Source organism: Dendrobates tinctorius, unplaced genomic scaffold (assembly GCF_039654945.1).
Source record: "Dendrobates tinctorius isolate UK_male_01 unplaced genomic scaffold, ASM3965494v1 ptg000349l, whole genome shotgun sequence".
Lineage (NCBI taxonomy): Eukaryota > Metazoa > Chordata > Amphibia > Anura > Dendrobatidae > Dendrobates > Dendrobates tinctorius.
The window spans coordinates 1,196,882-1,224,384 of NW_027362015.1; the positions used below are offsets into that span (position 1 = coordinate 1,196,882).

General features: G+C 53.6%; 1 protein-coding gene across 4 annotated transcripts in view; it reads right to left on the reverse strand.

Annotated features, from left to right (window-relative positions):
- MROH1 (maestro heat like repeat family member 1) overlaps nucleotides 1–27,503 on the reverse strand; it is a 157,216-nt gene that overhangs the window by 124,373 nt on the left and 5,340 nt on the right. For all 4 annotated transcript variants that reach the window (XM_073562389.1, XM_073562390.1, XM_073562386.1 and 1 more), the window contains exons 2-17: nucleotides 21,492–21,689; nucleotides 20,986–21,131; nucleotides 20,686–20,817; nucleotides 20,144–20,306; nucleotides 16,437–16,535; nucleotides 15,082–15,233; nucleotides 14,785–14,925; nucleotides 13,031–13,123; nucleotides 12,575–12,653; nucleotides 11,421–11,534; nucleotides 11,267–11,340; nucleotides 10,759–10,881; nucleotides 10,539–10,646; nucleotides 10,146–10,290; nucleotides 9,753–9,793; nucleotides 814–955 (exon numbers count right to left, since the gene is read on the reverse strand). In XM_073562389.1, the coding sequence (XP_073418490.1) occupies nucleotides 814–955; nucleotides 9,753–9,793; nucleotides 10,146–10,290; nucleotides 10,539–10,646; nucleotides 10,759–10,881; nucleotides 11,267–11,340; nucleotides 11,421–11,534; nucleotides 12,575–12,653; nucleotides 13,031–13,123; nucleotides 14,785–14,925; nucleotides 15,082–15,233; nucleotides 16,437–16,535; nucleotides 20,144–20,306; nucleotides 20,686–20,817; nucleotides 20,986–21,131; nucleotides 21,492–21,513 (1,774 nt within the window). In that variant the 5' untranslated portion in view covers nucleotides 21,514–21,689. The remainder of the gene's footprint in view (nucleotides 1–813; nucleotides 956–9,752; nucleotides 9,794–10,145; nucleotides 10,291–10,538; nucleotides 10,647–10,758; nucleotides 10,882–11,266; nucleotides 11,341–11,420; nucleotides 11,535–12,574; nucleotides 12,654–13,030; nucleotides 13,124–14,784; nucleotides 14,926–15,081; nucleotides 15,234–16,436; nucleotides 16,536–20,143; nucleotides 20,307–20,685; nucleotides 20,818–20,985; nucleotides 21,132–21,491; nucleotides 21,690–27,503) is intronic.

The following is a 27,503-nucleotide window of genomic DNA, read 5'->3' on the forward strand; positions in this document are numbered from 1 at the left end:
GTACCAGCGATCCTGACCAGCGATATGACGCGGCCAGGATCGCTGGTACATCGCTAAGTGGTCGCTAGTGAGCTGCCACACAGGCAGATCTCACCAGCGACATCGCTGGGGACGGGGGTCGCTACTTACCTGTCACACTAGGCGATCCTGCGTCCTCCCGGCTCCACGCTAGTCGCTCGTCTCTCAACAGGAAGCGCCGCAGGAAGCTGACGACGAGAAACAGTCCAGGACGTTCTGGCGCAATCAACGATAACCAGCGGGGGAGCGGTCGGAGGTAAGTATCAGACACAGCGATGTCGCTAGCAATATCGCTTAGTGTGACAGGCCCTTAAGTGTAGATATCCAGCTTCCCCTGAAGAGAACCAGAGTTACCTCTAACAGGTGACAGATTTTCACTGACCTTCCTCTTCAATCTACAAGTCTCAGTCTTTCTCCGACTCACAATAGAAATTCTGTTTTCGCTATTTGGTCACCACATGTAGTCACAGCCTCAAAAGGGAGATATAATTAGTTTTGTCACTTATCTATATGCAAGTTCCTGACTTCCTCTCTGTTAAACATGTGGTTTATTTACCCAACTGAGCATTAGATTGTCAGCTCTTTCTCCTGGAGAGTCTGATTCTATATGATCTATAACAAGCAATCCTTGCGTGTGTTGTGGATCATGCATAGGATCCAACATATTGTTGGGCAACCATGATACTCGATTAACACCCGAGTAAGAGATCTAACCACTAGTATACATATAAGTGTGAGTATATAAGAAATTCATACACAGATATAAAATATACACACAATAACGAAGTGCCTCACCTTCCAAGAGCTGAAGAAGTGGCGGAATCTCCTGCTCCCAGCACTGACCGATACTGGGGTGGATGTTAATCTGCAGAACAGACAGAAGGCGAAGAGCAGCGGCGGTCCTCCCATCATCAGGGTCCAGAGACGCCGACACCACCTAAGAAAGGAAACAACTCAACAGTCACCTCGCAGTAAAGGCACCGGCCAGCATACTACAATATATACTATATACATCACTACAGGACAGGACTAGAAGTGTACGCTCCTCCTCACTGTCCTCCTGGGTATATACTATATACATCACTACAGGACTAGAAGTGTCCGCTCCTCCTCACTGTCCTCCTGGGTATATACTATATACATCACTACAGGACTAGAAGTGTCTGCTCCTCCTCACCGTCCTCATGGGTATATACTATATACATCATTACAGGACAGGACTAGAAGTGTCCGCTCCTCCTCACCATCCTCCTGGGTATATACTATATACATCACTACAGGACAGGACTAGAAGTGTCCGCTCCTCCTCACCGTCCTCCTGGGTATATACTATATACATCACTACAGGACAGGGCTAGAAGTGTCCACTCCTCCTCACCGTCCTCCTGGGTATATACTATATACATCACTACAGGACAGGACTAGAAGTGTCCGCTCCTCCTCACCGTCCTCCTGGGTATATACTATATACATCACTACAGGACAGGGCTAGAAGTGTCCGCTCCTCCTCACCATCCTCCTGGGTATATACTATATACATCACTACAGGACAGGACTAGAAGTGTCCGCTCCTCCTCACCGTCCTCCTGGGTATATACTATATACATCACTACAGGACAGGACTAGAAGTGTCCGCTCCTCCTCACCATCCTCCTGGGTATATACTATATACATCACTACAGGACAGGGCTAGAAGTGTCCGCTCCTCCTCACCATCCTCCTGGGTATATACTATATACATCACTACAGGACAGGACTAGAAGTGTCCGCTCCTCCTCACCGTCCTCCTGGGTATATACTATATACATCACTACAGGACTGGACTAGAAGTGTCCGCTCCTCCTCACCGTCCTCCTGGGTATATACTATATACATCACTACAGGACAGGACTAGAAGTGTCCGCTCCTCCTCACCGTCCTCCTGGGTATATACTATATACATCACTACAGGACAGGACTAGAAGTATCCGCTCCTCCTCACCGTCCTCCTGGGTATATACTATATACATCACTACAGGACAGGACTAGAAGTGTCCGCTCCTCCTCACCGTCCTCCTGGGTATATACTATATACATCACTACAGGACAGGGCTAGAAGTGTCCGCTCCTTCTCACCGTCCTCCTGGGTATATACTATATACATCACTACAGGACAGGACTAGAAGTGTCCGCTCCTCCTCACCGTCCTCCTGGGTATATACTATATACATCACTACAGGACAGGACTAGAAGTGTCCGCTCCTCCTCACCATCCTCCTGGGTATATACTATATACATCACTACAGGACAGGACTAGAAGTGTCCGCTCCTTCTCACCGTCCTCCTGGGTATATACTATATACATCACTACAGGACAGGACTAGAAGTGTCCGCTCCTTCTCACCCTCCTCCTGGGTATATACTATATACATCACTACAGGACAGGACTAGAAGTGTCCGCTCCTCCTCACCGTCCTCCTGGGTATATACAGTCATGGCCAAAAGTATTGACACCCCTGCAATTCTCTCAGATAATATTCAGTTTCTTCCTGAAAATGATTGCAAACACAAATTCCTTGGTATTATTATCTTCATTTAATTTGTCTTAAATGAAAAAACACAAAAGAGAATGAAGCAAAAAGCAAAACATTGATCATTTCACACAAAACTCCAAAAATGGGCCAGACAAAAGTATTGGCACCCTCAGCCTAATACTTGGTTGCACAACCTTTAGCCAAAATAACTGCGACCAACCGCTTCCGGTAACCATCAATGAGTTTCTTACAATGCTCTGCTGGAATTTTAGACCATTCTTCTTTGGCAAACTGCTCCAGGTCCCTGATATTAGAAGGGTGCCTTCTCCAAACTGCCATTTTTAGATCTCTCCACAGGTGTTCTATGGGATTCAGGTCTGGACTCATTGCTGGCCACCTTAGAAGTCTCCAGTGCTTTCTCTCAAACCATTTTCTAGTGCTTTTTGAAGTGTGTTTTGGGTCATTGTCCTGCTGGAAGACCCATGACCTCTGAGGGAGACCCAGCTTTCTCACACTGGGCCCTACATTATGCTGCAAAATTTGTTGGTAGTCTTCTGACTTCATAATGCCATGCACACGGTCAAGCAGTCCAGTGCCAGAGGCAGCAAAGCAACCCCAAAACATCAGGGAACCTCCGCCATGTTTGACTGTAGGGACCGTGTACTTTTCTTTGAATGCCTCTTTTTTCTCCTGTAAACTCTATGTTGATGCCTTTGCCCTAAAAGCTCTACTTTTGTCTCATCTGTCCAGAGAACATGCTTCCAAAATGTTTTAGGCTTTTTCAGGCAAGTTTTGGCAAACTCCAGCCTGGCTTTTTTATGTCTCGGGGTAAGAAGTGGGGTCTTCCTGGGTCTCCTACCATACAGTCCCTTTTCATTCAGACGCCGACGGATAGTACGGGTTGACACTGTTGTACCCTCGGACTGCAGGGCAGCTTGAACTTGTTTGGATGTTAGTCGAGGTTCTTTATCCAACATCCGCACAATCTTGCGTTGAAATCTCTTGTCAATTTTTCTTTTCCGTCCACATCTAGGGAGGTTAGCCACAGTGCCATGGGCTTTACACTTCTTGATGACACTGCGCACGGTAGACACAGGAACATTCAGGTCTTTGGAGATGGACTTGTAGCCTTGAGATTGCTCATGCTTCCTCACAATTTGGTTTCTCAAGTCCTCAGACAGTTCTTTGGTCGTCTTTCTTTTCTCCATGCTCAATGTGGTGCACACAAGGACACAGGACAGAGGTTGAGTCAACTTTAATCCATGTCAACTGGCTGCAAGTGTGATTGAGTTATTGCCAACACCTGTTAGGTGCCACAGGTAAGTTACAGGTGCTGTTAATTACACAAATTAGAGAAGCATCACAGGATTTTTCCAACAGTGCCAATACTTTTGTCCACCCTCTTTGTTATGTTTGGTGTGGAATTAAATCCAATTTGGCTTTAGGACAATTCTTTATGTGTTTTTTTCATTTAAGACAAATTAAATGAAGATAATAATACCAAAGATTTTGTGATTGCAATCATTTTCAGGAAGAAACTGAGTATTATCTGACAGAATTGCAGGGGTGTCAATACTTTTGGCCATGACTGTAATATATACATCACTACAGGACAGGACTAGAAGTGTCAGCTCCTCCTCACCGTCCTCCTGGGTATATACTATATACATCACTACAGGACAGGACTAGAAGTGTCAGCTCCTCCTCACCGTCCTCCTGGGTATATACTATATACATCACTACAGGACAGGACTAGAAGTGTCCGCTCCTCCTCACCATCCTCCTGGGTATATACTATATACATTACTACAGGACAGGACTAGAAGTGTCCACTCCTCCTCACCGTCCTCCTGGGTATATACTATATACATCACTACAGGACAGGACTAGAAGTGTCAGCTCCTCCTCACCGTCCTCCTGGGTATATACTATATACATTACTACAGGACAGGACTAGAAGTGTCCGCTCCTCCTCACCGTCCTCCTGGGTATATACTATATACATCACTACAGGACAGGACTAGAAGTGTCCGCTCCTCCTCACCGTCCTCCTGGGTATATACTATATACATCACTACAGGACAGGACTAGAAGTGTCCGCTCCTCCTCACCGTCCTCCTGGGTATATACTATAGACATCATTCCAGGACAGGACTAGAAGTGTCCGCTCCTCCTCACCGTCCTCCTGGGTATATACTATATACATCACTACGGGACAGGACTAGAAGTGTCCGCTCCTCCTCACCGTCCTCCTGGGTATATACTATATACATCACTACGGGACAGGACTAGAAGTGTCCGCTCCTCCTCACCATCCTCCTGGGTATATACTATATACATCACTACAGGACAGGACTAGAAGTGTCCGCTCCTCCTCACCGTCCTCCTGGGTATATACTATATACATCACTACGGGACAGGACTAGAAGTGTCCGCTCCTCCTCACCGTCCTCCTGGGTATATACTATAGACATCATTCCAGGACAGGACTAGAAGTGTCCGCTCCTCCTCACCATCCTCCTGGGTATATACTGTATACATCACTACAGGACAGGACTAGAAGTGTCCGCTCCTCCTCACCGTCCTCCTGGGTATATACTATATACATCACTACAGGACAGGACTAGAAGTGTCCGCTCCTCCTCACCGTCCTCCTGGGTATATACTATATACATCACTACAGGACAGGACTAGAAGTGTCCGCTCCTCCTCACCGTCCTCCTGGGTATATACTATATACATCACTACAGGACAGGACTAGAAGTGTCCGCTCCTCCTCACCGTCCTCCTGGGTATATACTATATACATCACTACAGGACAGGACTAGAAGTATCCGCTCCTCTTCACAGTCCTCCTGGGTATATACTATATACATCACTACAGGACAGAACTAGAAGTATCCGCTCCTCTTCACAGTCCTCCTGGGTATATACTATATACATCACTACAGGACAGGACTAGAAGTGTCCGCTCCTCCTCACCGTCCTCCTGGGTATATACTATATACATCACTACAGGACAGGACTAGAAGTGTCCGCTCCTCCTCACCGTCCTCCTGGGTATATACATCACTACAGGACAGGACTAGAAGTGTCCGCTCCTCTTCACAGTCCTCCTGGGTATATACTATATACATCACTACAGGACAGGACTAGAAGTGTCCGCTCCTCCTGACCGTCCTCCTGGGTATATACTATATACATCACTACAGGACTAGAAGTGTCCGCTCCTCCTCACCGTCCTCCTGGGTATATACTATATACATCACTACAGGACAGGACTAGAAGTGTCCGCTCCTCCTCACCGTCCTCCTGGGTATATACTATATACATCACTACAGGACAGGAATAGAAGTGTCCGCTCCTCCTCACCGTCCTCCTGGGTATATACTATATACATCACTACAGGACTAGAAGTGTCCGCTCCTCCTCACCGTCCTCCTGGGTATATACTATATACATCACTACGGGACAGGACTAGAAGTGTCCGCTCCTCCTCACCGTCCTCCTGGGTATATACTATATACATCACTACGGGACAGGACTAGAAGTGTCCGCTCCTCCACACCGTCCTCCTGGGTATACACTATATACATCACTACAGGACAGGACTAGAAGTGTCCGCTCCTCCTCACCGTCCTCCTGGGTATATACTATATACATCACTACAGGACAGGACTAGAAGTGTCCGCTCCTCCTCACCGTCCTCCTGGGTATATACTATATACATCACTACAGGACAGGACTAGAAGTGTCCGCTCCTCCTCACCGTCCTCCTGGGTATATACTATATACATCACTACAGGACAGGACTAGAAGTGTCCGCTCCTCCTCACCGTCCTCCTGGGTATATACTATATACATCACTACAGGACAGGACTAGAAGTGTCCGCTCCTCCTCACCGTCCTCCTGGGTATATACTATATACATCACTACAGGACAGGACTAGAAGTGTCCGCTCCTCCTCACCGTCCTCCTGGGTATATACTATATACATCACTACGGGACAGGACTAGAAGTGTCCGCTCCTCCTCACCGTCCTCCTGGGTATATACTATATACATCACTACGGGACAGGACTAGAAGTGTCCGCTCCTCCACACCGTCCTCCTGGGTATACACTATATACATCACTACAGGACAGGACTAGAAGTGTCCGCTCCTCCTCACCATCCTCCTGGGTATATACTATATACATCACTACAGGACAGGACTAGAAGTGTCCGCTCCTCCTCACCGTCCTCCTGGGTATATACTATATACATCACTACAGGACAGGACTAGAAGTGTCCGCTCCTCCTCACCATCCTCCTGGGTATATACTATATACATCACTACAGGACAGGACTAAAAGTGTCCGCTCCTCCTCACCATCCTCCTGGGTATATACTATATGCATCACTACAGGACTAGAAGTGTCCGCTCCTCCTCACCGTCCTCCTGGGTATATACTATATACATCACTACAGGACAGGACTAGAAGTGTCCGCTCCTCCTCACCGTCCTCCTGGGTATACACTATATACATCACTACAGGACAGGACTAAAAGTGTCCGCTCCTCCTCACCATCCTCCTGGGTATATACTATATACATCACTACAGAACAGGACTAGAAGTGTACGCTCCTCCTCACAGTCCTCCTGGGTATATACTATAGACATCACTACAGGACAGGACTAGAAGTGTCCGCTCCTCCTCACCATCCTCCTGGGTATATACTATATACATCACTACAGGACAGGACTAGAAGTGTCCGCTCCTCCTCACCGTCCTCCTGGGTATATACTATATACATCAATACGGGACAGGGCTAGAAGTGTCCGCTCCTCCTCACCGTCCTCCTGGGTATATACTATATACATCAATACAGGACAGGACTAGAAGTGTCCGCTCCTCCTCACCGTCCTCCTGGGTATATACTATATACATCACTACAGGACAGGACTAGAAGTGTCCGCTCCTCCTCACCGTCTTCCTGGGTATATACTGCACACATCACTACAGGACAGGACTAGAAGTGTCCGCTCCTCCTCACCGTCCTCCTGGGTATATACTATATACATCACTACGGGACAGGACTAGAAGTGTCCGCTCCTCCTCACCATCCTCCTGGGTATACACTATATACATCACTACAGGACAGGACTAGAAGTGTCCGCTCCTCCTCACCATCCTCCTGGGTATACACTATATACATCACTACAGGACAGGACTAGAAGTGTCCGCTCCGCCTCACCGTCCTCCTGGGTATATACTATATACACATCACTACAGGACAGGACTAGAAGTGTCCGCTCCTCCTCACCGTCCTCCTGGGTATATACTGTATACATCACTACAGGACTAGAAGTGTCCGCTCCTCCTCACCGTCCTCCTGGGTATATACTGTATACATCACTACAGGACTAGAAGTGTCGGCTCCTCCTCACCGTCCTCCTGGGTATATACTATATACATCACTACAGGACAGGACTAGAAGTGTCCGCTCCTCCTCACCGTCCTCCTGGGTATATACTATATACATCACTACAGGACAGGACTAGAAGTGTCCGCTTCTCCTCACCGTCCACCTGGGTATATACTATATACATCACTACAGGACAGGACTAGAAGTGTCCGCTCCTCCTCACCGTCCTCCTGGGTATATACTATATACATCACTACGGGACAGGGCTAGAAGTGTCCGCTCCTCCTCACCATCCTCCTGGGTATATACTATATACATCACTACGGGACAGGACTAGAAGTGTCCGCTCCTCCTCACCATCCTCCTGGGTATATACATCACTACAGGACTAGAAGTGTCCGCTCCTCCTCACCATCCTCCTGGGTATATACATCACTACAGGACTAGAAGTGTCCGCTCCTCCTCACCGTCCTCCTGGGTATATACTATAGACATCACTACAGGACAGGACTAGAAGTGTCCGCTCCTCCTCACCATCCTCCTGGGTATATACTATATACATCACTACGGGACAGGACTAGAAGTGTCCGCTCCTCCTCACCATCCTCCTGGGTATATACTATATACATCACTACGGGACAGGACTAGAAGTGTCCGCTCCTCCTCACCATCCTCCTGGGTATATACTATATACATCACTACAGGACAGGACTAGAAGTGTCCGCTCCTCCTCACCATCCTCCTGGGTATATACATCACTACAGGACTAGAAGTGTCCGCTCCTCCTCACCGTCCTCCTGGGTATATACATCACTACAGGACTAGAAGTGTCCGCTCCTCCTCACCATCCTCCTGGGTATATACATCACTACAGGACTAGAAGTGTCCGCTCCTCCTCGCCGTCCTCCTGGGTATATACTATAGACATCACTACAGGACAGGACTAGAAGTGTCCGCTCCTCCTCACCATCCTCCTGGGTATATACTATATACATCACTACGGGACAGGACTAGAAGTGTCCGCTCCTCCTCACCATCCTCCTGGGTATATACTATATACATCACTACGGGACAGGACTAGAAGTGTCCGCTCCTCCTCACCATCCTCCTGGGTATATACTATATACATCACTACGGGACAGGACTAGAAGTGTCCGCTCCTCCTCACCATCCTCCTGGGTATATACTATATACATCACTACGGGACAGGACTAGAAGTGTCCGCTCCTCCTCACCGTCCTCCTGGGTATATACTATATACATCACTACAGGACAGGACTAGAAGTGTCCGCTCCTCCTCACCGTCCTCCTGGGTATATACTATATACATCACTACAGGACAGGACTAGAAGTGTCCGCTCCTCCTCACCGTCCTCCTGGGTATATACTATATACATCACTACAGGACAGGACTAGAAGTGTCCGCTCCTCCTCACCGTCCTCCTGGGTATATACTATATACATCACTACAGGACAGGACTAGAAGTGTCCGCTCCTCCTCACCGTCCTCCTGGGTATATACTATATACATCACTACAGGACAGGACTAGAAGTGTCCGCTCCTCCTCACCGTCCTCCTGGGTATATATTATATACATCACTACAGGACAGGACTAGAAGTGTCCGCTCCTCCTCACCGTCCTCCTGGGTATAAACTATATGCATCACTACAGGACTAGAAGTGTCCGCTCCTCCTCACCGTCCTCCTGGGTATATACTATATACATCACTACAGGACAGGACTAGAAGTGTCCGCTCCTCCTCACCGTCCTCCTGCGTATATACTGTATACAATAGTTGGGGGTCACTCACCAGGAGTCTTGCATACAGAGCGTGTGGTGACGGCAGATTCACTGTGAACACAAAATTGAAGTGATTAGACAAGTGGAGTAGAGCAGAAATGTCCTACGAGGGGGTGACATATTGGAGCTGGTGGAGCTCTTACGAGGGGTGGCATCTTAGGCGGTCAGTTGAGCTCTTATCAGGAGTTCTTATCGGGGTGACATACTGAGGGATGGTGGAGCTTACAAGGGGTGACATACTGGGAAGGCGGCAGAGCTCTTAGAGGGGTGACATTTTTTGGGGGGGCTCTTTGAGGGGGTGACATTATGTGGGGCAGCGGAGCTCTTAGAGGGGGGGGGTCACATTATGGGGGGCGGCAGAGCTGTTAGAGGGAGGGGGTCACATTATGGGGGGCGGGCTCACCGTTCACATTGAAGTTGATGAGGAACTCCTCCACACCCTCCTCCTGCTTCTTCTGGCCCAGGTGCACCAGGCTCTTGCACACCGGGGTCAGGGCGTTGGTAAATTGTACAGGGACCACAAACTCCAGCAGATGGGGCCACAGGATCTGCCATAGGAACACGATGTGAGCGGAGTGTTAACTATTCACCTGCTATAAGCCTTTAGTGCATTAACCTCTTCCTGCCATGCAGTACACCGCAGCATCGGGGTGTCGGAGCGGAGCACAGGGTCACGTTTCACGCATCAAGTAGAATAAAAGCAAAAAAGTCAATCAAAGTCAAAATAACAAAATGTCTGCAGCATGTCAGGGGTTAACAACGCGATGTGCAGCGGTGGCGGAGGCGGGGGACTCACATTGCTCATGCGCTCCACCGTGGTGCTGATCAGGTACAGGGTGTTGACACTGATCCGTCTCACACTTTCCTCCGTCACCTCTTCCTGCTCGGAGCTGTGACGCCTCAGCTGAGGATGGAGGGGAGACCATTAATATCTGAGGGGTCCGCAGGTGGACGCTCCGGATGTGATGGAGCAGAATCCACACAGCAGGCACTACTACCTCCATCCTGCACCTTACCGAACTCTCCGCAGACACGCAGCACAGCCGGATGATGTAGTCCAGCATCACCTCTCCCCCCGGCTGCTCCAGGTAGCCGTGATGTGCCATGGTACTGATCAGCTGCACCATCGCCTTCCTCACCTGCCGAGAGAGAGGGTACAGGAGACCGCCAGACGTAACGAGACCAGGGTCCCCGGGGCAGAGACGGGATCAACCACACACACACAGGGGAGGACCCCGGTCGAGCCCACCACACACACAGGGGAGGACCACAGGCAAGCCCACCACACACACAGGGGAGGACCACAGGCAAGCCCACCACGCACACAGGGGAGGACCACAGGCAAGCCCACCACGCACACAGGGGAGGACCACAGGCAAGCCCACCACGCACACAGGGGAGGACCACAGGCAAGCCCACCACGCACACAGGGGAGGACCACAGGCAAGCCCACCACGCACACAGGGGAGGACCACAGGCAAGCCCATGGCACATGGGGGGGGGGGGGTATGCGGGGACACTCACCTGGTTGCTGCTGTCCTGGAGGGACGCTCTGACCGCAGTCAGGATCAGAGGCTTTTTCACATCCATCAGAGAAGCTGAAATCCCAGATGAGTCAGAGAATGAGAGCAATCCACCATCATCAGATGGGAAACATGTGGCCCCGGCCCCCAATTACCTGCAGAGTTGATGACCTGCTTGAGGATTATCAGGGTCCCCACACGCACTTTGGGGTTACTCGTCTCCAGTTTGGGGAGCAGAAACGACAGGAGGTTATCGGGAAATGAAGAGGCTGTGGGAAGGACGGACGGAGGTTACAGCGAGGCCTCAGTGCCAAAATCCTATAAACACGCAGGATAATGAGAGAAGTGGAAACCTCAACTCTATTACAAGTATCAAGACGTATGAAACGTAGAAAAACATGAAAAGTAGCAAAGACAGCAAAGCCACAAAAAGCCAGAAAGTGCAAGCGACGCTACTCACTGAGCGGCAAGAACCTCGACGTCACAACGTATCAATCACAAGTGCAGGTAAAAGGAGGGAGAAATCCCGGCCACAGAGGACACGAGAGGACAGAGAAACGCTGGTAGAGAAATATCTGCAGGACCATTAACAGAAGTTAAGAGAAAATAACCAATGCTTCCGCAACTCACTCAGCCACCGCCAAATGATAATGACAACTTGTATGCCAGGATGCACATCTACCAACGAATACATATAGGTCACTGGAAAGACGATGCGCAGATGTGGTGGGACAGAATCACTCACTGTACGTGAAACGCTGTACGTGAAACGCGCGTCGGGGGCTCCTCTCCCTGCCACACAGGTCTATTTCTACTTCGTACACTGGTTTTTCCTATACTTTCATGTATTTTTGTGGCCGGGATTTCTCCCTCCTTATACCTGCACTTGTGACTGATACATTGTAACACTCAGGTTGTTCTTACCATTCAGTGAGTAACGTCAGTTGTACTTTATGACTTTTTGTGGCTTTGCGGTGTTAGCTACGCTCCTTTTTATACATCTTGTTCATTATAATAAAGAATAGAAGTTTTCTACTTATGGTTCGTGTTCCTACATGTTTATAGGATTTTGGCATTTATGTTAGGGAGGGGACCATAATGGTGTTGGTCCATTAGGTCACTATTTATATGCCCCACCCCTGAGGACCCACATGGAAGTGCAATCACAGAGGGAGCAGAGCTCTCAGAGCTGACCTAGATCACATGAGAATATTACAACTGCCCATTTAATGAAGAGTCGATGCAAACCCCTAGTGATTGAAAAAGAGCGGTCTTCCACCCTACAAACCCAGAATATCCCCCCGCTTACCAAGAACTGTGAAGCAGCGCAGAACCTCATTCCGATTCCTCACCAGCATCTGTGTGGGCGCATCTGCGGAGGAGCAGATCTGCAGACAACATGGAGGAGTCAACACTCCACATACACAGCACAGGCAGCGTTCTTGCGCCCCAGAACACAAGCAGGCAGGCCGGGTTGGCCCCAGGAGGAGCCAAGCAGGCAGGCCGGGTGCGCCCCAGGAGGAGCCAAGCAGGCAGGCCGGGTGCGCCCCAGGAGGAGCCAAGCAGGCAGGCCGGGTGCGCCCCAGGAGGAGCCAAGCAGGAAGGCCGGGTGCGCCCCAAGGAGGAGCTTCAACTGGTGAACAAATCCGAGACTAATGACGCCTCTGCACTGCGCTCCCGTCGACTACTTAGCTGCTTCCTTTCCCTCCTCCATGATCAAATACTGGATCGTACAGCACAGGACGGCAGGCGGCCATCACCTCACCTGGTTGTGCAGCACTGACAGCACAGACTCTATCTGAGGCTCCAGAGTACGACTCTCATTACCCACTGCGCTCTCCAGGATCTGACACAGACTCTGAAAGAAGAGAACTGAGAACCATCATAAACTTGGAGGGGCCGGCGCACAGAGAGAACCAAGGGAAGGAAGGAAGGAAGGAAGGAAGGAAGGAAGGAAGGAAGGAAGAAAGGAAGGAAGAAAGGAAGGAAGGAGGGGCCGGCGCACAGAGCGAGCCAAGGGAAGGAAGGAAGGAAGGAAGAAAGGAAGGAGGGGCCGGCGCACAGAGCGAGCCAAGGGAAGGAAGGAAGGAAGGAAGGAAGGAAGGAGGGGCCGGCGCACAGAGAGAACCAAGGGAAGGAAGGAAGGAAGGAAGGAAGGAAGGAAGGAAGGAAGGAAGGAGGGGCCGGCGCACAGAGCGAGCCAAGGGAAGGAAGGAAGGAAGGAAGGAAGGAGGGGCCGGCGCACAGAGCGAGCCAAGGGAAGGAAGGAAGGAAGGAAGGAAGGAAGGAGGGGCCGGCGCACAGAGCGAGCCAAGGGAAGGAAGGAAGGAAGGAGGGAGGGGCCGGCGCACAGAGCGAGCCAAGGGAAGGAAGGAAGGAAGGAGGGAGGGGCCGGCGCACAGAGCGAGCCAAGGGAAGGAAGGAAGGAAGGAAGGAAGGAAGGAAGGAAGGAAGGAGGGGCCGGCGCACAGAGCGAGCCAAGGGAAGGAAGGAAGGAAGGAGGGGCCGGCGCACAGAGCGAGCCAAGGGAAGGAAGGAAGGAGGGAGGGGCCGGCGCACAGAGCGAGCCAAGGGAAGGAAGGAAGGAGGGAGGGGCCGGCGCACAGAGCGAGCCAAGGGAAGGAAGGAAGGAGGGAGGGGCCGGCGCACAGAGCGAGCCAAGGGAAGGAAGGAAGGAGGGAGGGGCCGGCGCACAGAGCGAGCCAAGGGAAGGAAGGAAGGAGGGAGGGGCCGGCGCACAGAGCGAGCCAAGGGAAGGAAGGAAGGAAGGAAGGAAGGAAGGAGGGGCCGGCGCACAGAGCGAGCCAAGGGAAGGAAGGAAGGAAGGAAGGAGGGGCCGGCGCACAGAGCGAGCCAAGGGAAGGAAGGAGGGAGGGGCCGGCGCACAGAGCGAGCCAAGGGAAGGAAGGAAGGAAGGAAGGAAGGAAGGAAGGAAGGAAGGAAGGAGGGGCCGGCGCACAGAGCGAGCCAAGGGAAGGAAGGAAGGAAGGAAGGAGGGGCCGGCGCACAGAGCGAGCCAAGGGAAGGAAGGAGGGAGGGGCCGGCGCACAGAGCGAGCCAAGGGAAGGAAGGAGGGAGGGGCCGGCGCACAGAGCGAGCCAAGGGAAGGAAGGAGGGAGGGGCCGGCGCAGAGCGAGCCAAGGGAAGGAAGGAGGGAGGGGCCGGCGCACAGAGCGAGACAAAGGGAAGGAAGGAGGGAGGGGCCGGCGCACAGAGCGAGACAAAGGGAAGGAAGGAGGGAGGGGCCGGCGCACAGAGCGAGACAAAGGGAAGGAAGGAGGGAGGGGTCGGCGCACAGAGCGAGCCAAGGGAAGGAAGGGCCAGCGCACAGAGAGAGCCAAGGGAAGGAAGGGCCAGCGCACAGAGACCTGGGGGAAGGAGGGGCTGGCGCACAGAGAGCCAAGGGAAGGAAGGGCCGGCGCACAGACCTGGGGGAAGGAGGGGCTGGCGCACAGAGAGCACCGGTGGGGAAGGATGGGTCGGCGCACAGAGGGGCAGCACAAAGAGCCCAGCTCTCACCTTGGTCACATAGTACGGCTCCACGTTTTTCTTGTAGAGGGACAGGATGCCCGGAAGCAGGCGAGAGAGTTGTTCCTCCAACTTCTCATTGGGAAGTAAGTGACTCATTGGACCAAGAGCCTCAACCACAGCGAGCCGAACCTACAGGGGGCGACAAGGGGAAAAGGCAATGGGACATAGGGACAGTGGAGCAGTTCTGTGGAGGGTGGCAGCCTCCAGGAGCAATAATTGGGGGAGGGGAGGTTGAGCACAGAGTGGGTGCACTGATGCAGCAGAGCTCGTCCTGCACGTTCTCACCTTGGACTCACGGTTCTGCAGCCAGTTATTGAACAGGACGTCATGGGCGCTGTACAGGTCACTGGAGAAGGTGGATTTCCTCACTGTGGGATCCGGGGCCTTGTCCAGATTAGCCAGATATTCCAGAATACTCTCACTGAAATGCTGCAGAGCTGAGAAGAGTTGCGGTTACAGGCTTTATAACAAGAGGCATGTGAGCGCTGCACTCCGCGCTTAGGAGACAGTCCACCGCTGAATGCCTCAGGAGGTAGCTGGTAACCGAGGCAACGGGAAGTGAATGAGAGGAAAACGGCTCCCGAGGTTCAGTCCCACGTCACGGCGCCGCGACACAGCTGGAAAGCTCCACATTACAGCCCGAGCACCCCACGTCACGGACCGAGCGCACCGCTGGTTTTCATTTCTCACGAGCTCCTAGGGACAGGACTTATGATTTTGGTGTAAATCATATGGGGCGGTTTCTTTATTTTCTTTTTCGGAGGGAGTTGTATTTGTCAGTAGCGTCATTTTGGGTAGATCTAAATCACTAAAATTTTACTAACTTTTCAGGAGGGACTTGACACAAAACAATTGTGTTGTATGGGGCTTTTTGTTTGGGAAATATGGGCATTTTTACTGGGACTTTTTTGGGATATGGGACTTCCCAGTAATTTTTTTACTAGAAGGCTCAAAAAAAATAATCAATCTGAAATAGTTTAAGGCGCTCTTGAGAAGTTTGCTCTATGCTGTTCAGGTGATATTGAAGGGCTGCACTTTTCCATCTCCTCACCACTGAGTGGATTTATTGCTAACACTTTGGGACACAATTTTTTTTGGTTACTTTTTGTTTCATTTTCATGTGTGGTACAATCCGGTCCGGGTGAGATGCAAGAGGCGGGCCGCGTCCACCGGTCAGACAGCCGGGGAGCCGAGCAGTCTGGTGTTGTGGTCAGTGTGCAGCTGGGGAGTGACCAGCGAGAGTGAGCGACTGTCCGCAGAGGGGCCAGGCAGACTATGCACACTTTCGCAGCTCTTCTCTTGCAGATAGATCCTGGTTACTGGCTCATCATGTGCCAATCATGCCAGCAGGTGGTGGGAAGCTCGCAGGGCTCTGGACCGCCGGCCGTGGACTAATGACAGACCTTAGGTTCTTGCACACTTTATGCCCAATAATAACACCAAGTCACTCGAGCGCGGTGCCGGCTGCTCGCTGTGCCCTGATCGTCACTGATGCAGAGAGCAGAAAAGGAAGTGCGAAGTAAGCTGCCCACCCTGGGGAGACCCCCACCCACCACCTTCATGTATATACACCCGTGCAGGGTCAGGGGCTCCTGGGCACCCTGCATATACCACACACAGGTCACCCCCACGTTACTCACCAACACAGAAGACGGCCTTCATGGGGTCCTGCTTCACCATCCCCAACATTGGGAGCATCGTGCCCAGGATGGAGTTCAGGAACGGGACCATCCCAAATACTGCGGAGAACAGCGACAGTCAATACATACAGCGGGGCCCCAGAGGACACAGCACGGGGCCCCGGGCAGGTTACAACGCACCCGAGGTGCTGCAGACAGAGACTACACATGGAAGGGTTAATAGATCATTGTCATGGATTACCAAAGTCCAAAGCAGGAAGAGAAATGATAATCCCAGTAGTATCCGGTGACCGCCCGTCGCCTCCGGCATCAGTATCTGATCTCACATCATCCCTTCTGTCTGGGATCACAAGAAGGATTCGCACAAGCCTCATACATAGGAGATCTGGGGGAAGTGCTCCAAGGTGTTTGGCCCAAACTCCTGCCGAGACCCTCCATAACCAGTGATGGAGGAGACGGGGGTCACCAGACACTGATGACGGAGGGGACGGGGGTCACCAGACACTGATGACGGAGGGGACGGGGGTCACCAGACACTGATGACGGAGGGGACGGGGGTCACCAGACACTGATGACGGAGGGGACGGGGGTCACCAGACACTGATGACGGAGGGGACGGGGGTCACCAGACACTGATGACGGAGGGGACGGGGGTCACCAGACACTGATGACGGAGGGGACGGGGGTCACCAGACACTGATGACGGAGGGGACGGGGGTCACCAGACACTGATGACGGAGGGGACGGGGGTCACCAGACACTGATGACGGAGGGGACGGGGGTCACCAGACACTGATGACGGAGGGGACGGGGGTCACCAGACACTGATGACGGAGGGGACGGGGGTCACCAGACACTGATGACGGAGGGGACGGGGGTCACCAGACACTGATGACGGAGGGGACGGGGGTCACCAGACACTGATGACGGAGGGGACGGGGGTCACCAGACACTGATGACGGAGGGGACGGGGGTCACCACTGATGGGATTTACGTTTTTTCGGCATGCTGGTAATTGATAACTATTAATCCTTCTATATCTGGAGCATGTACTGCAACCCGGCCTGAGACTTCTGAACAGCGCTGTGTCATCACCAACACAGTTTGGTCCAGAAATCTTTGTCCAGTGATGAATCCTTGTGATTTCAGCTCTGAAGGTGAAGTGAGTCCTTGGCGGTTGATGCCTTTTAATGGCTAACTGAAGAGATGGTGACACATTGCAGCTTTCCAGACTCCTCAGGTCTCTTCATCACATTTATACACAACACAGCACATAAATAAATATGTGATTCCTCAGATGTTGTATTAGTCTTTGCCTGATGAAGAGATCTGATGAGTCTCGAAAGCTGCAATGTGTTACCTTTTAATGGCGAACTGAAAAGATGGCATCAACCACTGAGGACTCTAAATATTCTTCTATCTACTGGCTAACACGGTACAAAGATATATATATTTCCTGTATCATATTGAATATAAGCAGCCATATTGAATGTAAGAGGCCATATTTGAATATCTTCATAATCTTAATTAAAGGAGTTGAACAGAAATCTCCTGTGAAATGTTAGGAATTTGTTACCATTTTCCTACAAAGCCTCATTTCAGGGCTCAGAAGTAATTGGACAAATTCACTTCCCCATAAATGAAATGTCCATGTTTAACCCTTTGGAGAGAATCCATTGCAGCAATGACGGCCTGAGATCAAAGCCATGTCTGTCACCATCGCTGATCTCCTCTGGTGTGAGGCTCTGCAGCAATGATGGCCTGAAATCTGGAGGCCATGGCTGTCACCATCGCTGGTCTCCCCTGGTGTGAGGCTCTCCAGCAATGATGGCCTGAAGTCTGGAGGCCATGGCTGTCACCATCGTTGGTCTCCCCTGGTGTGAGGCTCTCCAGCAATGATGGCCTGAAGTCTGGAGGCCATGGCTGTCACCATCGCTGGTCTCCCCTGGTGTGAGGCTTTGCAGCAATGATGGCCTGAAGTCTGGAGGCCATGGCTGTCACCATCGCTGGTCTCCTCTGGTTTGAGGCTTTGCAGCAATGACGGCCTGAAATCTGGAGGCCATGGCTGTCACCATCGCTGGTCTCCTATGGTTTGAGGCTTTGCAGCAATGACTGCCTGAAATCTGGAGGCCATGGATATCACCATTGCTGGTCTCCTCTGATGTGAGGATCTAGAGCAATAATGGCCTGAAGTCTAGAGGCCATGGATGTCACCATCGCTGGTCTCCTCTGGTGTGATGCTCTGCAGCAATGATGGCCTGAAGTCTGAAGGCCATGGCTGTCACCATCACTGGTTTATTTCGGTGTGAGGCTTTGCAGCAATGATGTCCTGAGGTCTGGAGGCCATGGATATCACCATCGCTGGTCTCCTCTGGTGTGAGGCTCTGCAACAATGATGGCCTGAAGTCTAGAGGCCATGGATATCACCATTGTTGGTCTCCTCTGGTGTGAGGCTCTGCAGCAATGATGGCCTGAAGTCTAGAGGCCATGGATATCACCATCGCTGGTCTCCTCTGGTGTGAGGCTCTGCAGCAATGATGGCCTGAAGTCTAGAGGCCATGGATATCACCATTGTTGGTCTCCTCTGGTGTGAGGCTCTGCAGCAATGATGGCCTGAAGTCTAGAGGCCATGGATATCACCATTGCTGGTCTCCTCTGATGTGAGGATCTAGAGCAATAATGGCCTGAAGTCTAGAGGCCATGGATGTCACCATCGCTGGTCTCCTCTGGTGTGATGCTCTGCAGCAATGGTGGCCTGAAGTCTAGAGGCCATGGATATCACCATTGTTGGTCTCCTCTGGTGTGAGGCTCTGCAGCAATAATGGCCTGAGGTCTGGAGGCCATGGCTGTCACCATCACTGGTCTCCTCCGGTGTGAGGCTTTGTCGCCTATCCTGCAGTAACTTCGCAGTTGTTTGTGACTCTGCCTTTTGCCTTCAGCCGGTGAAATGTGGCTCGTTGGGCTGAGATCTGGTGAAGACTCGGCCATTGCAAAATATTCCACTTATTTTCTTTCGCAGGATGTTTTGGGTCAGTGTCCATCTGTTCTGTGAAGCACCGTCCAATTATTTGGTTGGATCGGAGCAGAAAGTCTCACACTGCACACACAGGATTCACCAGTCACATCAATAACCGCTAGTGACCCGGTGCCATTGGCAGCCATGTATGCCCGCGCCATCACACCGACTGCATCATGTGTTACACAGGATGTGCCGAGGATCAGGAGCCGCTTCAAGCCTTCTCCAGACTTTCTTCCCATCTGTCACACAGCGAGACAGAAGGGGAAGAAGCTCTGCCTCTAGGGAAGGATACAAAGGGGTCACCCGATAATTGCCCAGAACCCCCTGAGCTTCCTACCATCCCTGACTAGTGAGTAGGATAGCAGGAATGATAGACCTGCTCTACTGTAAAGACACAGAGACGGACAGGGACAAATGAAAACCACAATCAGATAAAAACGCTCACAATAGAGTGGAAAATAGGGAAGGAGAGGGTGAGGGAGAGGGTGAGGCGAACCAAAACAGAGCAGAGGCTGGGGAGACAACCCAACTACACGCAGATATCTCCTGAAACAACGTCAAACGCCTGCTCCTGTCTCAGCTCACTACTCCAGCTCCAAACCAGGTAGCAGCAACTATCACTGGCAACAATGCCTTCCTTCCATGTTCCCACTCTTACACAAGGATATATAGGGGCTCTGGAACGTACCATTTGCCAGGGAGAGGTTGGCCAGCGTCTGCATGACAAAGAAATGTGGGAGAATCCCCGGCTGGAACTTCAGCAGAATTTCCTCCATTACGGAGTTAATAAAACGTCTCCCGACAGCTACAAGGACGTTACTGGCCGCCTGCTGCCACTCAAAGATGACATCCTGCAAGTGACAGGTCAGCAGAAAGAAAACACAGAGGACAAAGTTACAGGTGTCCCCCACAGGAGGAACATACACAGTGTCACCGGAAGTTATCATAGAACAAACACACACACACACACACACACACACACACACACACACACACACACACACACACACACACACACACACACACACTGCATGTAGGAGGCGGGAGGTGGTATCAACACAGGAGGTGGGGGGGTTGTATCACACACTGCTCATAGGAGGTGGCATCAACGCACGCACGCGCACACACACACTCGTATGAGGTGGTATCAGACCACACACACTGTACGTATGAGGCGAGTGGGGTGGCGGAGGAAGCGGAGATGGGGGGGGGGGTGGCATCAGCGCACACCTTAGACTTGGTCATCTCGCTGGACGCCAGGACGATGGTCAGTTTCGCTGTCTCCTTGCTCAGGTTGATCAGGTTGTTCTTCACCACCGTCTCCATTGCTCTCAGGATGATGGTGCGATGAGCGTACGATAGCTGGCGAGACAAGAGAGCCATAAGTATACCGGCCCCCCGCGGGGAGCGGTACGAGGGCCAGAAACATACTGGTCCACAAAGGGAACGGCACAATGGACAGAAATGAACCAGCCCCCGCAGGGAGCGGCACGCCACCTCCCACCAGCACTGCTCATACATATGTCTCACCTTCTCATGCTGGCGCAGGTACGCGTCGCAGGCCTCCAGCACCTCCACCGGCGCGGTCTCTCCTATGAAGCACAGTGAGCTGTAGATCTGCTCCTGTACGTCGGGGTCCTTGTCAGTGGAGGCGTCCATGAGCGTCACCGCCAGGCCTGGAAAGAATGAACAGAAGTCACGCACCTCACCTGCACACCGTCCACAGATCTCAGGGGTCACAGACCACCAGACCAGCAAGCGGGTGCACAAGAGCCCAGCAGAGATGCCAAGAGATGTCAGACAGCAATGCCCACCACAGCCACAAGAACCAACAGCAAGCAGAGGTATAACACCATGCTACACCGCAGCATTAGATGCCTGAGCGTCACATTATACAAGACTCCAAGAGCAGTATAGAGTGAAGCTATGGAGGATAAGACAGGATGTAACAGCAGAATAGTGACCGCAGCTCTGGAGGTGACTGGAGACACAATGTAACCCAGATTCTGGGCATAACCGGAGCTGTGGGTACTCACGTTTTACATTGGAGCTGGCCATGCTGGACTCCAGGTGCTGGCTGTGGTTGGCCGTGGATCCGGTACAGCGTTGCGTAGCCGGTCGTACGTTTCTTTATTGCTTCTGGTCAGTAGCGGGCGATGGCGGCATCTACATAGCGCCCTCTATCAAGCAGCTACCATTCAGAGCACCGCAGGAGCCGCTGACGCAGCTCAACACTTCAGGATGAGAAAAAGTGAAATAAGAGTGAGAACTGCAGATGAGACCGCGCCCCAGGAGCACCCCCATCCCCAGGAGCATCAGGTCCTCCGACCCCGCACGTCTGCTTCCGCGAGATCCCTACAGCAGCCGACACACAGCAATCAAATGACAAGAGCAAATAACCCTGCGGCCCAGACACAGCGAGCGGCCCCCAGGGGAGAGCACGAGGGGCCACATGGTGAGAAGTCACAGGAGACACCAGAACTGATACATCACAGAAGCCTCCTGGATAACACGGGCCACATGGTGAGAGGTCACAGGAGACACCAGAGCTGGTACATCACAGAAGCCCCCTAGATAACACGGGCCACATGGTGAGAGGTCACAGGAGACACCAGAGCTGGTACATCACAGAAGCCCCCTGGATAACACGGGCCACATGGTGAGAGGTCACAGGAGACACCAGAGCTGGTACATCACAGAAGCCCCCTGGATAACACGGGCCACATGGTGAGAGGTCACAGGAGACACCAGAGCTGGTACATCACAGAAGCCCCCTGGATAACACGGGCCACCAAGGGACAGCACGAGGGGCCACATGGTGAGAGGTCACAGGCGACACCAGAAATGATACATCACAGAAGCCCCCTGGATAACACAGGCCACCAGGAGAGAGCACGAGGGGCCACATGGTGAGAAGTCACAGGAGACACCAGAGCTGGTACATCACAGAAGCCCCCTGGATAACACGAGCCACCAGGAGAGAGCACGAGGGGCCACATGGTGAGAAGTCACAGGAGACACCAGAACTGATACATCACAGAAGCCTCCTGGATAACACGGGCCACCAGGGGACAGCACGAGGGGCCACATGGTGAGAAGTCACAGGAGACACCAGAACTGACACATCACAGAAGCCTCCTGGATAACACGGGCCACCAGGAGAGAGCACGAGGGGCCACATGGTGAGAAGTCACAGGAGACACCAGAACTGATACATCACAGAAGCCCCCTGGATAACACGAGCCACCAGGGGACAGCACGAGGGGCCACATGGTGAGAAGTCACAGGAGACACCAGAACTTACACATCACAGAAGCCTCCTGGATAACACGAGCCACCAGGGGACAGCACGAGGGGCCACATGGTGAGAAGTCACAGGAGACACTAGAACTAATACATCACAGAAGCCCCCTGGATAACACGAGCCACAAAAAAGTCAGCGCAGGTAATCAGAACATGAACCCCAAACTGCCGACGGAAAATAATCCCCAACTGAGGAAAATTGTAATTCTTAAACCCGCGGCAGACAGTGTGTACGATCGGACACTAGCGTACCCATCACACTTGTCATAAAGACGCTCACAGCCCTAATCCCCATATGTAACAGTATTCAGGGGTCCGGCCGCTGCCTACAGGAGAGCCCCTCAAAAATCACACACTGCAAAATCACTGGCTCCTGAGTGTCCACAACACGTTTCACCGGCGTCATCAGGGGGCTGAGGCTGTAATGACGCTACACTACAGTGCCCCGCCCCCGTCCTCCCCCCCCCCCACACACCCGATCTCATGCCCCCGTCCTCCCCCCCCCCCACACGTCTCCTGCCCCCGTCCACACACAGACACACGTCTCCTGCCCCCGTCCACACACACACACACACACACACACACGTCTCCTGCCCCCGTCCACACACACACACACACACACACACGTCTCCTGCCCCCGTACACACACACACACACACACACACGTCTCCTGCCCCCGTCCACACACACACACACACACACACACACGTCTCCTGCCCCCGTCCACACACACACACACACACACACGTCTCCTGCCCCCGTCCACACACACACACACACACACGTCTCCTGCCCCCGTCCACACACACACACACACACACGTCTCCTGCCCCCGTCCACACACACACACACACACACGTCTCCTGCCCCCGTCCACACACACACACACACACACACACACACGTCTCCTGCCCCCGTCCACACACACACACACACACACGTCTCCTGCCCCCGTCCACACACACACACACACACACACACACGTCTCCTGCCCCCGTCCACACACACACACACACACACACACGTCTCCTGCCCCCGTCCACACACACACACACACGTCTCCTGCCCCCGTCCACACACACACACACACACACACACACGTCTCCTGCCCCCGTCCACACACACACACACACACACACACGTCTCCTGCCCCCGTCCACACACACACACACACACACGTCTCCTGCCCCCGTCCACACACACACACACACACACACGTCTCCTGCCCCCGTCCACACACACACGTCTCCTGCCCCCGTCCACACACACACACACACGTCTCCTGCCCCCGTCCACACACACACACACACACACACGTCTCCTGCCCCCGTCCACACACACACACACACACACGTCTCCTGCCCCCGTCCACACACACACACACACACGTCTCCTGCCCCCGTCCACACACACACACACACGTCTCCTGCCCCCGTCCACACACACACACACACACACGTCTCCTGCCCCCGTCCACACACACACACACACACACGTCTCCTGCCCCCGTCCACACACACACACGTCTCCTGCCCCCGTCCACACACACACACACACACGTCTCCTGCCCCCGTCCACACACACACACGTCTCCTGCCCCCGTCCACACACACACACACGTCTCCTGCCCCCGTCCACACACACACACACACGTCTCCTGCCCCCGTCCACACACACACACACACGTCTCCTGCCCCCGTCCACACACACACACACACACACACACACACACACACACGTCTCCTGCCCCCGTACACACACACACACACACACACACGTCTCCTGCCCCCGTACACACACACACACACACACACACGTCTCCTGCCCCCGTCCACACACACACACACACGTCTCCTGCCCCCGTCCACACACACACACACGTCTCCTGCCCCCGTCCACACACACACACGTCTCCTGCCCCCGTCCACACACACACACACACACGTCTCCTGCCCCCGTCCACACACACACACGTCTCCTGCCCCCGTCCACACACACACACACACACGTCTCCTGCCCCCGTCCACACACACACACACACACACACACACACACACACGTCTCCTGCCCCCGTCCACACACACACACGTCTCCTGCCCCCGTCCACACACACACACACACGTCTCCTGCCCCCGTACACACACACACACACGTCTCCTGCCCCCGTCCACACACACACACACACACGTCTCCTGCCCCCGTACACACACACACACACACACACACACACACGTCTCCTGCCCCCGTACACACACACACACACACGTCTCCTGCCCCCGTCCACACACACACACGTCTCCTGCCCCCGTCCACACACACACACACACACACACACACACACGTCTCCTGCCCCCGTCCACACACACGTCTCCTGCCCCCGTCCACACACACACACACACACACACGTCTCCTGCCCCCGTCCACACACACACACACACACACACGTCTCCTGCCCCCGTCCACACACACACACACACGTCTCCTGCCCCCGTCCACACACACACACACACGTCTCCTGCCCCCGTCCACACACACACACACACACACACACACGTCTCCTGCCCCCGTCCACACACACACACACGTCTCCTGCCCCCGTCCACACACACACACACACACACACACACACGTCTCCTGCCCCCGTCCACACACACACACACACACACACACACGTCTCCTGCCCCCGTCCACACACACACACACGTCTCCTGCCCCCGTCCACACACACACACACGTCTCCTGCCCCCGTCCACACACACACACACGTCTCCTGCCCCCGTCCACACACACACACACGTCTCCTGCCCCCGTCCACACACACACACACACGTCTCCTGCCCCCGTCCACACACACACGTCTCCTGCCCCCGTCCACACACACACACACACACACACGTCTCCTGCCCCCGTCCGTACACACACACACACACACACACACACACACACACACACGTCTCCTGCCCCCGTCCACACACACACACACACGTCTCCTGCCCCCGTCCACACACACACACACACACGTCTCCTGCCCCCGTCCACACACACGCACACGTCTCCTGCCCCCGTCCACACACACACACACACACACACACGTCTCCTGCCCCCGTCCACACACACACACGTCTCCTGCCCCCGTCCACACACACACACACACGTCTCCTGCCCCCGTCCACACACACACACACACACACACACACACACACGTCTCCTGCCCCCGTCCACACACACACACACACACGTCTCCTGCCCCCGTCCACACACACACACACACACACACACACACACACACACGTCTCCTGCCCCCGTCCACACACACGTCTCCTGCCCCCGTCCACACACACACACACGTCTCCTGCCCCCGTCCACACACACACACACACACACACACGTCTCCTGCCCCCGTCCACACACACACGTCTCCTGCCCCCGTCCACACACACGTCTCCTGCCCCCGTCCACACACACGTCTCCTGCCCCCGTCCACACACACGTCTCCTGCCCCCGACCACACACACGTCTCCTGCCCCCGTCCACACACACACACACACACACACACACGTCTCCTGCCCCCGTCCACACACACACACCCACACACACGTCTCCTGCCCCCGTCCACACACACGTCTCCTGCCCCCGTCCACACACACGTCTCCTGCCCCCGTCCACACACACGTCTCCTGCCCCCGTCCACACACACGTCTCCTGCCCCCGTCCACACACACACACACACACACACACACACACACACACCTCCTGCCCCCGTCCACCCACACACAGTCTCCTGCCCCCGTCCACACACACACACACACACGTCTCCTGCCCCCGTCCACACACACACACACACACACGTCTCCTGCCCCCGTCCACACACACACACACACACACACACACACACACACACGTCTCCTGCCCCCGTCCACACACACACACACGTCTCCTGCCCCCGTACACACACACACACACACACACACACGTCTCCTGCCCCCGTCCACACACACACACACACACACACACACACGTCTCCTGTCCCCGTACACACACACACACACACACACACGTCTCCTGTCCCCGTCCCCACACACACACACACACACGTCTCCTGCCCCCGTCCACACACACACACACACACACACACACACGTCTCCTGCCCCCGTCCACACACACACACGTCTCCTGCCCCCGTCCACACACACACACGTCTCCTGCCCCCGTCCACACACACACACACGTCTCCTGCCCCCGTCCACACACACACACACGTCTCCTGCCCCCGTCCACACACACACACGTCTCCTGCCCCCGTCCACACACACACACGTCTCCTGCCCCCGTCCACACACACACACGTCTCCTGCCCCCGTCCACACACACACACACACACACACACACACACACACACACACACACACGTCTCCTGCCCCCATCCACACACACACGTCTCCTGCCCCCATCCACACACACACACACACACACACACACACACGTCTCCTGCCCCCGTCCACACACACACACGTCTCCTGCCCCCGTCCACACACACGTCTCCTGCCCCCGTCCACACACACACACACGTCTCCTGCCCCCGTCCACCCACACACACACACACACACACACACACACGTCTCCTGCCCCCGTCCACACACACACACACACACACACGTCTCCTGCCCCCATCCACACACACACACACACACACGTCTCCTGCCCCCATCCACACACACACACACACACACACACACGTCTCCTGC